This window comes from Mytilus galloprovincialis, chromosome 3, assembly GCF_965363235.1.
Source record: "Mytilus galloprovincialis chromosome 3, xbMytGall1.hap1.1, whole genome shotgun sequence".
NCBI lineage: Eukaryota > Metazoa > Mollusca > Bivalvia > Mytilida > Mytilidae > Mytilus > Mytilus galloprovincialis.
In genome coordinates, this window is record NC_134840.1 from 80,119,556 (window position 1) to 80,132,324 (window position 12,769).

Here is a 12,769-nt window from a genome sequence, read left to right on the forward strand (position 1 = left end):
TATATTCACTAATCCTAGATTTTAACCCAGCTTTACAAAATATCTAACATTTTGCTGGGCAAATTTTTCCTAAATTGATAAAATAATGTTTGTATTTATTGTTAGTTGCTTATGTTGTTTATATTTGTACATCTACTTTGCCTTGCCAGGTGATGGGCATGTCCATTTGTTCTTTATGATTGTATATGCACAGCTTTTAACCTGCAATGGAATTTCAGCAAAACTTTCTCAATCTTAAGAATTTAATAGCATTGTGCATCTCCAATTTTAATTGATAATAAGAAGGATTTTTGGGGTTTCTTAAATCAAAAAATGGACTTATACATTATTTCATATTATTACAAGAGATGATAGGATACATCTGTTGAATACCATAATTTAAGAATATGGTTCAAATTTTGAAATGAACAAAATGCCTTCATTTTCAAAAGAATGACCAAAAGAATGACCCATTGTAGAATTTTATTTAAACTTATTAAGGCGAAGAGGAAAACATTTATTGCTAGATCAAAAAGTATGAACAGATTTTATCAAAAGATGGTTAAGACTGTCATAATTTAATGTGTTAGATTCTGATTAATTTTCTAAAGAAAAATCAGTGGTTAAATTTATAAAAATTTTCTTTATGAAAAAAAATAACAAATTACTGATATCTCCTTAACTATATACAAATAACTAACATCTATAAATATATACAAATTACTGATATATCCATAAATATTTACAAATTACATCTACAAAAGGTTAGGCCTGTTCCATTATATTATGTTTTTGAACCTAATCAATTTTTGAAAGAATGCGTCTAGTAAAATGTACTAAATACTAGAAAGAAGATGAAGTATGATTGCCAATGAGACAAGTCTTCATAATAGACCAAATCATCCAAATGACACAGAAATTAAAACTTCATATTTTTTAGGGCAGTAGGGCAGTGGGCATTGAAATTTTCATAAAAAAATCCTTGTAGCTATATTGCATGTTTAACGATTGTATGCATCAAAGATTTCATCGAAGGAATTCAAACGCACACATCAGTTATTTGTTTTAAGTGCCATCCATTGTAACTCCTTTCACACCACAAAACAAACCTGATCATCATTGTTTATTAAATTACTTATTTTAGGGGAAAATAATATCCTTAATAATCTTTAATAGAATTGCAAGAGTTAACAAATATTGAAAAATAAATGACTTTTGTTGTAACTGTGTTTTTAGTTTGTTGCTTGTGGGTAAAGGACAGATATATATTTATGAAATGATTGATTTTTATAACATTATTCTTATTTGTGTATAAAAGTGTTGTCAAAAGCACATTTGTGCCTTATACTTAAAAGCTAATACAATCAACACTTTTACAACCCTATAGGGAGTTATAAAAAGAAGCTTCCATTTCTTACTATAACATTTATATGCTACAAGCATGAATGTAAAAGTTAAAACAACCTTTTCTAGATGCATTGTTTTAACATGGTTACAGATAACAGATCTTCTCATAATAGCTGTTTTCTTTTATACGGAAATGAAAATGATATAGGAGTGTCTTGATTTTATGGTCAGCCAATCAAAACTACAAATTCAAATGAAGCATACATGTAAAGTTACTATTATCTCACATCTAATTGTTTTAGTCAGAGGGCGGTGGCCTGTGTATTGCCATGTTTATATAGGTTTTGGGGTTGTGTTTGATTTTATATATTTGTAATGAAAGGAAATAACAAAGTTTAGTGACTTACTGCAACTTAACCCAGTTCTGTTAATAGTACTTATATTTGTCTCATAATGATCTATTTTCTGATGATATCTTTGTGCAGTTTCCTATGTTTATAATAGAGTAAAAGTACAATAATGTTATTGATGTTTCCAGCGACGAAGGATGCGGCGTCAACAATGTATTAGTTTGTGATTAGGTCAAGTTTATGGTGAACCACTAGTGATAAGTCAAAGATATTTGGTATGCAGTTGTATTAGTATTGGCACATCTCATTACCATGGAGATTATTACAATTGGCCAAATTGCTATAATTCATATAATTGTTTCATGTATTTTAAAAAGTTGTTGCCATATTCATTAATAAAAAAATGTGCATACAAATAATTTATGTTATCTGCAAACTATGCTCTGCTATTTTATAAGGGACAGAATAGAGGTTTAACCGATTCCTTCTTTTCCTTGTTAGTGTGACACTCTGCACCTGTTGACCTTTGCCTTCTTGAATAGAAGCCATATATATCATCTAGCAAGAAATTTTCAAAAGACATCGAATGCAGGATTGCATCTACGAGAGGCATCATGATAGATGTGTCCTTCAAAACTTATAAAAGCACCTCATTCTCAAATTTCCTTAAGAAATCTTTCTTTTATTTTAATTTTTAAGAGCAGGTGTTTTTACCCATTATATTTTACAGTTACATTTTATTCTTTTAAGCACAGTACATGTGATCAGATGTACAGTATAATTCCTTTGGATTTTTTTGCATCAATTTATAGAAGCAAAAGTTTGAAAAAAAAATATTTATTTTTCTTCAAAGCATTTTTGTTTGAACCTGTTTTATCACTTTTGAATTTAAAATTCCACTCACAAATAAATGTCTTTTCAAGTCAAAACTTCAGTTTTTAGAAAGTTATCAGTATTTAAGATATTAAAATCTTGAATTGGATCTTTAATATTTTAAAATGGGACTTGCAGTTTGAGTGCTGATTTAGACTGTCTTCACAGATGTTAAAATAATGAAATAAGAATCATATACATAAATATCATAGATTGACTTTTTCTGTGGAGACTTTTTGATTTTAATTCTTTATAGATCCTCAAAGTTGATGAGTTCAAGATGAGGCTGCGTTCTGGGGGTTGGAACTCCCCCTTTTTTTGGACGATCAATGCATTTGAATGGGGACATATAGTTGGAACCCCCCCCTTTGTCCTGGGTTGGGACCCCCCCCCCCCCCCCCCTTTTTTTTAAAATGGCTGAATCCGCCACTGCTTTTTGTTTGGATTCCTCTATTAACCCTTAAAGTAGAGAAGTTCCTGGATTTTGGTTTCTGATTACACTAGACTCAATGATGATGCAAGCATGAAATTGGTACCATGATCCTAACGCCAGCAAGTCCTCTAGCATATAGAAAAGATGTGGTATGATTGTCAATGAGACAGCTCTTCGTGAGAGACCAAATGACACAGAAATTAACAACTATAGGTCACTGTATGACCTTCAACAATGAGCAAAGCCCATACCACAGATATATACAACATAGTCTGTCAATATCTCTTGACCCGCCTCTATTCACTTCTATTGTAATTGTTTTCCCCTTTTAGAATTATCTTTGGCTTGATCATGTTACAAATGTCTACAACAGAGTAGGAAGTTCCGACAGAATGTGCACTTCAAAATATTGTATACACTTGTAAGGTTCAAGATAATGATATTGACCTAAAAAATTAAAACAAAGGACTTGTGACCTCAGCCTTATATAGAAAGCATTTTATGCAACTATGTATTAGAAAGTTAAGATTATCTTATTAAAGGGTCAAATTATGCATTTAGATCTAAACCAATTTATGCAGGTGCAGCATCTGTTTATTTGTAGGTTTTCATGATTGGCTGATTGGCAGTGGTTGTAAACTGTCAATCAAATCATGATAAATGGTGCAAAATCTATTTGTTTAACAAATTTATTTTTTTCATTTATAACTGAAATTCAAATGTTTTTTCCTGTGATTTGTTGATATAATAAATTTTTATAATTATAATCAATCACAGGTTGCTCTATCATGTCTATAGTCCTCAATGAAAAGTAATCTGTTAAATTTTTTTACACATTTTTTTTTAACCCTCCCCACCTCAAAAAATGAAAGTCGAGCAACAGCACATTAAGAATGTATTCTTCTGACTTTTCAGTCTTGTTCAGTCTCGTTGAAATCTCGTTCTTGAATTATTTCCAAAACATGTTATACAAGTGGAAAATATCAATGAATTTTAAATATACTATAATCAAACATAACTCTGTAAAAAAAATTGTGTATTTACAATGAACGGTTTTTGAGTAATCCAGTTTTCAAATTTTACGACCAATCAAGTCTGTATTTTAAGCCACAATTTTGAGAAAATGGGTGAGGGATACAAAAAATGATTTTACAGGAATCATGTACATCCCATATCATTTTGTTTTTTTTCAAATTTCTTAGATATGTATTTTTGTCGAGCCTGCAACTTTTGTTGCAGAAAGCTCGACATAGGGATAGTGATCCGGCGGCGGCGGTGTTAGCTCACTTCTTCAAAGCTATATATTTTAGAAGGTGGAAGACCTGGATGCTTCATATTTTATATATAGATGCCTCATGTTACGAAGTTTCCGTCAGTCACATGTCCAATCTCCTTGAACTCATTTTCATGGTTCAGTGACCACTTGAAAAAAAAGTTCAGAATTTTTGTAACGTTGAATTCTCTCTTATTATAAGTAATAGGATTACTATATTTGGTATGTGCGTACCTTGCAAGGTCCTCATGCCCGTCAGACAGTTTTCACTTGACCTCGACCTCATTTCATGGATCAGTGAACAAGGTTAAGTTTTGGTGGTCAAGTCCATATCTCAGATACTATAAGCAATAGGGCTAGTATATTTGGTGTATGGAAGGACTGGAAGGTGTACATGTCCAACTGGCAGGTGTCATCTGACCTTGATCTCATTTTCATGGTTCAGTGGTTATAGTTAAGTTTTTGTGTTTTGGTCTGTTTTTCTCATACTTTATGCAATAGGTCTACTATATTTGTTGTATGGAATGATTGTAAGGTGTACATGTCTAGCGGGCAGATGTCATCTGACCTTGACCTCATTTTCATGGTTCAGTGGTCAAAGTTAAGTTTTTAAGTTTTGATCTTTTTATCTAATATTATATGCCAAAGGTCAACTATATTTGGTGTATGGAAATATATTATGATCTATATGTCAGTCCCGCAGGTTTTATTTGACCATGACCTCAATTGCACGGTTCATTGGACAGTGTTAAGTTTTTGTGTTTTGGTCTATTTTTCTTAAACTATAAGTAATAGGTCGACTATATTTGTTGTATGGAAGCATTGTTAGCTGTACATGTCTGCCTGGCATGGTTCATCTGACCTTGACCTCATTTTCATGGTTCATTGATCTTTGTTTAACTATCTTGTTTAATGTTAAGTTTATGTGACAGTTGTAATAACGCTTTATACTTAGGACTATCAACATATATCAATGATTAGTAAAGAAGGCGAGACATTTCAGTACGTGCACTCTTGATTCAATTAAGGAATGACTGTAATATTTTTTCTGTCTATGAAGAAATAACATAAAAAATTTAACAAATTTTTTTTTTCATTCATAACTGAAATTCAAATGTTTTTTCCTGTGATTTGTTGATATAATAAATTTTTATAATTATAATCAATCACGGGTTGCTCTATCATGTCTATAGTCCTCAATGAAAAGTTATCTGTTAAATTTTTTACATGTTTTTTTTTAACCCTCCCCACCTCAAAAAATGAAAGTCGAGCAACAGCACATTAAGAATGTATTCTTCTGACTTTTCAGTCTTGTTCAGTCTCGTTGAAATCTCGTTCTTGAATTATTTCCAAAACATGTTATACAAGTGGAAAATATCAATGAATTTTAAATATACTATAATCAAACATAACTCTGTAAAAAAAATTGTGTATTTACAATGAACAGTTTTTGAGTAATCCAGTTTTCAAATTTTACGACCAATCAAGTCTGTATTTTAAGCCACAATTTTGAGAAAATGGGTGAGGGATACAAAAAATGATTTTACAGGAATCATGTACATCCCATATCATTTTGTTTTTTTTTCAAATTTCTTAGATATGTATTTTTGTCGAGCCTGCAACTTTTGTTGCAGAAAGCTCGACATAGGGATAGTGATCCGGCGGCGGCTACGGCGGCGGCGGCAGTGTTAGCTCACTTCTTCAAAGCTATATATTTTAGAAGGTGGAAGACCTGGATGCTTCATATTTTATATATAGATGCCTCATGTTACGAAGTTTCCGTCAGTCACATGTCCAATCTCCTTGACCTCATTTTCATGGTTCAGTGACCACTTGAAAAAAAAGTTCAGAATTTTTGTAACGTTGAATTCTCTCTTATTATAAGTAATAGGATAACTATATTTGGTATGTGCGTACCTTGCAAGGTCCTCATGCCCGTCAGACAGTTTTCACTTGACCTCGACCTCATTTCATGGATCAGTGAACAAGGTTAAGTTTTGGTGGTCAAGTCCATATCTCAGATACTATAAGTAATAGGGCTAGTATATTTGGTGTATGGAAGGACTGGAAGGTGTACATGTCCAACTGGCAGGTGTCATCTGACCTTGACCTCATTTTCATGGTTCAGTGGTTATAGTTAAGTTTTTGTGTTTTGGTCTGTTTTTCTCATACTTTATGCAATAGGTCTACTATATTTGTTGTATGGAATGATTGTAAGGTGTACATGTCTAGCGGGCAGATGTCATCTGACTTTGACCTCATTTTCATGGTTCAGTGGTCAAAGTTAAGTTTTTAAGTTTTGATCTTTTTATCTAATATTATATGCCAAAGGTCAACTATATTTGGTGTATGGAAATATATTATGATCTATATGTCAGTCCCGCAGGTTTTATTTGACCATGACCTCAATTGCACGGTTCATTGGACAGTGTTAAGTTTTTGTGTTTTGGTCTATTTTTCTTAAACTATAAGTAATAGGTCGACTATATTTGTTGTATGGAAGCATTGTTAGCTGTACATGTCTGCCTGGCATGGTTCATCTGACCTTGACCTCATTTTCATGGTTCATTGGTCTTTGTTTAACTATCTTGTTTAATGTTAAGTTTATGTGACAGTTGTAATAACGCTTTATACTTAGGACTATCAACATATATCAATGATTAGTAAAGAAGGCGAGACATTTCAGTGTGTGCACTCTTGATTCAATTAAGGAATGACTGTAATATTTTTTCTGTCTATGAAGAAATAACATAAAAAATGTGGTGCACACTGAAAAACGCGCGTAGCGGGTTATTTAACAGTGTGCACCACATTTTTTATGTTATTTCGAATAGACAGAAAAAATATTACAGTCATTTCTTATCATTTAATTCTAAATTCCATTTTAAACCGTAGAAAACCATGAAAAAACGTTGATGACGTCACGGTCACATGACTAAATTATGTCTATGGGCTAATAACAAAATAACGTCAGCCAATCAGAAGACGCGTTACATCCAAAATTAAATTAGTCATTTATAACAAAAAAGTTGAAATAATATTCATTTTGTTCTTAAAACTGAGAAAAATCACAAAAATACAAAATTGACAGCATGGTAAATTTTACACAAAAAAGCGTCAAAATATGATAAAACTTTCTTATATTAACACTTACCTCTAGTTTTTTTTAAGTAAAATTTATTCAGATTGGTCCACTTCATCTTTGTAGAAAGTATGAAAAAAAGTTTAATTGTGGAACTGTGATTTTTTTCAGGATAATAGCCAAAAAAATGGTAAAAATCGATGAAAAATGGGAAAATCATCAAAATTGGGCATTTTCAAAGGGTTGTAGCAGAAAAAGAAGTGCACCACCATATGATTTTTTCTTCACCAATTATTTTGTTACAGTCTTATAAACCCAAAAATCAGGCTAAGAAAAAAAGTTTAATTCTAGAAATTTTTGGCTCCTCAGAGGTGTACATCCTTAAGTTGATACAGCCTTAAATTATATGTTTTTGCTATAAATGGTGACAGTGTAAATCATTAATTTCAGAAATTCAGTAATCCAAGGATATCTTACTTAACTGTTGATTCTATTATTCTTTTAAAGGTTACCAATTTTGTTCATTGAGGAAAAAGTTTTTTGTAGATGTTTGACATCCTGGCTTTTGCCATAGTCTGCATGCAAGCTGTAGAAAATTGTATTTTGTAAAATATTTAAACTTGTGGTTCACCTGCACTTAAGAAATCAATAAAAATAAGTAACCTGAGAAAAATATATGAATCAAGGAACATGTGTAGTTGCCAGATTTTTCAGTTTGCTTCCTTGCGTAAGAAGAACAGAACTTAAAATTGTGCTTAAAACTTTAAAAACTTTGTAAAAAGTAGATATTTTGTGTTGACAAACAGTTATAATATATAACTTTTTAAAACTACGCACCATAAAGATGAAGAATTTTGTTTTCAATACAGGAACACAAATATAAATAAAGATTATTGAATATATTGTAGGATGAGGATTACTTTAAAAAAAAAAAGTATTTTTAAATTATTTTTATTATTAACAAAAAAGATTATTATGCATATATGGTATATTTAAAAGTCTTCATGATTCATTATTCAATTAAAACTAAAATTATAGAAAACAGGATATTATTTTAAAGTGTTGGGGAAATATTTTCACTTCTTGTATTTTTTTTTATCTTGAGGTTATATCTGAAGTGAAATTCAAGTCCATTCTAAAACTTTTTATTGCAAAAGCAACTTATGACTATATTTAGAATACATCTAATCATATAAAGATTAGCAAATATATAATACTTAAATATCACATGTGGTGTTTATTTTGTGTGTGTCTTATTCCAGAAGCATCAGTTACAGCCACAACAGAGCCAAGCGTGAAAGGAGACAGCAAACTGAAGAGACTCAGTCTGAAGAAAGTAGATCTGTCAACACCATTTTCCAAAGACAAAACCCCATCTCCACAGGTATATATATTTTCAGAAATACTATGGTTTGAATGATACTAGTTCAGTCCCATTTCCTCTGAAATGGAGAGTAGCAATTCGTCAAAAACTATTCGAAAAAGATATTTGGGAAATATTCATTTGATTTAATGAGTCACCTTGAAGAAATAGAAAAGAAAATTAGCCATAGCAATTTTGTTTTTCTTAAATATACCCCATGCAACATAGGGTATAATGTTTTTGACCCATCCGCTGATAAAGTTACAATATTAAAACAAAATATATGTTACACAGAGTAATTTATTAATTCTGTTGGGAATAAACATGATGAATACTATACAATTACTGTCTTTTGATGAGGTAAATATGCGGTTTTATTGACTTTTGAAAAAATGATATTCACTGAGGCCGACGGCCGAAGTGAATATCAGTTTTTCAAAAGTCAATAAAACCCCATATTTACCGAAACAAAAGACAGTAATTGTTTTATTCCATATTCCGAGAAAAGAAAATGTATTTAATGACAAACATATACCAAAACAAATTTTTACACAAAACATTTTACCATAACGTTGCATGTAAAAGCGTGTGACGTTTAGCGCGGTGAATAACACTTTCTCAGGTGAATATGCTTTTTTATTCAAAATCCAATTCATATAGAAAAACCTACTAAAATAATTCCAATATAGAATAATTTAAAATATTCCTTATTTTTTTTTTATTAAAACGTATTAATGAAACTAACTATGGCAAAAGCATATTAAAGAGTTATCTCCCTTGATCTAGGCTTATCTTTATTTTCTTTCTTCTTTTTGCTGATAAATAGGTATCAGAACCAGATAAAGCTGTTTTAAATAATAAACAAGAGAAAAGAAAAGTTATTCCTGCAGTGAATATTTCCTACAGTATGGACTTCCCTAAAGAAGGTATGTATATTCCAAACTCAGCAAAGTTGAGGATTTGTTGAAGTTATGTGTTAATCTGGAATTTCTTGAAAACAGCTAAACAGAATTAAAAAAAACTTGCATAGATTTTTCTGAAGGACTTGAAATTTTGCAACTGATATTTTTTTTTATAACTGACAGTGTCACAAAGCAATATTTAGGGTTTCACATTCTTAGGGAGGACATCAAAAGATCAATGTAAGATAAAAAAACTCAGTTCAAATAGTTTAGGGGGGGGGGGGGTTGAATTGCAGCAAGATTTGGTTATCAGACATTGATTTTTACATATATCCATATGGGTCATGGGTCAATCAATTTTTTCCCAAATTAAGTTAAGAGGGGGGTGGGAGGTCAATGAAAAAACTATGTGAATTCAGTTTTTTATCCTTCATTGAACTTTTGATGTCGTCCCTAAACATGAACTTTTCTGCTTATATGATTTTAAGAGACTACAGGCAACAAACATTGTCCTCAAAAGAAGATTTTTTCTTCAGATTGTGGAGACTCCAGTGATAACACAGAATCATTAGAAGAAGAACTGTTGTACAAGAAAAATGAGGTAAGATAAAGTAAATATTAAAAAATTGAAAAAGATTGCTTGTTTTGTTTTGGTTGCTGTTGATCAGTCTTAGTTTTCTATGTAGTAGATGTACTGTTTGTCTCGTCATGTGTTTTTTATTCTGTTCAGATTGCATTCATGCAATCAAAACCTTTATAGGATATGATACCTATTAATTTTCCAAAATTAATCACTACTAATTCATTTGTATAATTTGACAACCCTGCATACCAAGGTATCCACTTCAAGGACTCTATCGAAATGATTCACACAGGCGTTGGTTCACCTCATGGAATTTAACTTTATAGGATATGATAGCTATTAATTTTCCAAAATTAATCACTACTTTTCTAGTATGAAGTGCATTCAGTAAATCATTCTATGTGAACTATCTATGAAATTTTAAACAATTTATCAATGGAATACACTATCAGATATTTGAGTTAAAACATACTCTTCAGTGCTCACAAGCTGGTTGATTGTTTTTTTCCATTTCTTTGTCAGTTTGTTTTGTACCAATGAGTTTGAATATCCTTTGATTTCTACTACCTCTCTTTTGTCAAATTTTATTTTAAAATCCCAGTCATATTTTATTTTAAAATCCCATACATGTTTCAATATGAAGTTGTTGTGTGGTCTTTTATAGTGTGTTTACAAATAAAAACAGACATTTAGTGTTCTCTGCATGCATGGTTCAGGATGTTTTTTATGCCCCACCTACGATAGTAGAGGGGCATTATGTTTTCTGGTCTGTGGCTCCGTTCGTCCGTCCGTCCGTCTGTGGTTCCGTTCGTCCGTCCTGGTTAAAGTTTTTGGTCAAGGTAGTTTTTGATGAAGTCCAATCAACTTGAAACTTAGTACACTTGTTGCTTATGAGATGATCTTTCTAATTTTAAGCCAAATTAGACTTTTGACCCCAATTTCATGGTCCACTGAACATAGAAAATTAAAGTGGGAGTTTCAGGTTAAAGTTTTTGGTCAAGGTAGTTTTTGATGAAGCTGAAGTCCAATCAACTCGAAACTTAGTACACTTGTTGCTTATGATATGATCTTTCTAATTTTAATGCCAAATTAGATAATTACCCAATTTCACGGTCCATGGAACATGGAAAAGGATAGTGCGAGTCGGGCATCCGTGTACTTTGGACACATTCTTGTTTTTCTGCATTTTATCCCAATGTATGCTTGATCCTGTTTCTATTGTCTGTAATCATTCAACAGAGTTGTGATCAAACTTATTTCCATATTAAGTAAAATCTGTTGATTGCTTCTGGACACTCTAAACTTCATCAATCTTTCATAGTTTAATTTAAGAGCAAAACAGTTGTCTTTCTTTGAATATATATCCTGAATAGTAAGTTTATCTTTTTAAAAGCAATTATTACTATATTTGATTAAAATCTGCCGATAGCAATATGAAATGACTAATAAAAATTTATCATAAAGATTTATAGAAACAAATTGAATAAAGTTTAATGTGTCTATTGTAACATCTATTTTAATGGTACTTAACAGCATTTTGGGGTCCTTACATCACAGAGTTATTGCTGTGAAAAAGTGCACTCCACCCACAACCAGTAGTATTTCTTGTATATAACCCTTACCATGCGGTACCCGTCATATGACGGGCATACCCAGACCACTGTTATTTGGCTCTAATGGCGTTCCATTCTTTAGAAGTCAGCTTTATGATACTGATTTCGAAAGTTATGCATGTTCCGTCAACCTGAGGCTATTTATAGTCATGTTTCTCATGTATAAATTGCATTTTGAGCACAGATAGGGACTTGGAAAATTGAAATCGGATGAAACTTGGTTTTCTAAAGGGGTGGGCTTCCCTTCTGTGTCTTACACAGGAAGTTCAAAGGTCTAAACATGCAAAAATAGTGCAAACCCGCAGGCATATAACATTACTGTAATTTTTATTCAAATTCACAGAAGAAATGACTACTTCCGGTTTCCTTCTCCATTTGAATTAAAAAATCGGGAAAAATCTTGAAATTCCATATTTTTGGTCCAAATGACCTTCTGTAGACTGCTAAACCATGGTCAGATTCATTCCCACCTAAAAACTGTAGGGGTCAATTTGTAAACTGGGGTCCACTCTACATGCAGGCTACAGCTGGATACCTTTACCAGCATCCCTGGGTCTTCGGGGTCAAGATAAAGGACGAAAAATTGTCAAAATTGATGCTTTTTGCACCTGATGACCAACTTTGAGGCAATAAAGATGACTTTATAGCAGGTTTAATATCTGTGTTATTTGGTCTCTTGTGAAACATTGTCTCATTGGCAATCATACCACATGCTTTTTGTAGTGACTATATTTATTGAATTTTATATTTAGAATTTTCAAAGTACCAATCAGTATGTAATTGCTGAAATGGATGCCTTGGACCGGGAACAGAAACAAATTGATGCTGAGGCAGGTCTACTGGAGGAAAAACTCAGAAAGGCCATGAATGGTAATGATTAATAACAGAAGAACATCTTTTAGTTTGATTACCCATTTTAAAAACATGCATTTGAAATTTTGATAGCAAATCTATGCAGTATTTCCTACAAA

General features: G+C 31.8%; 1 protein-coding gene across 4 annotated transcripts in view; it reads left to right on the plus strand.

Annotated features, from left to right (window-relative positions):
- The window catches only part of LOC143069071 (EH domain-binding protein 1-like), a 118,147-nt gene that overhangs the window by 43,398 nt on the left and 61,980 nt on the right, over positions 1–12,769 (plus strand). For all 4 annotated transcript variants that reach the window (XM_076243513.1, XM_076243515.1, XM_076243514.1 and 1 more), the window contains 4 exons: positions 8,600–8,721; positions 9,527–9,626; positions 10,139–10,203; positions 12,551–12,668. In XM_076243513.1, the coding sequence (XP_076099628.1) occupies positions 8,600–8,721; positions 9,527–9,626; positions 10,139–10,203; positions 12,551–12,668 (405 nt within the window). The remainder of the gene's footprint in view (positions 1–8,599; positions 8,722–9,526; positions 9,627–10,138; positions 10,204–12,550; positions 12,669–12,769) is intronic.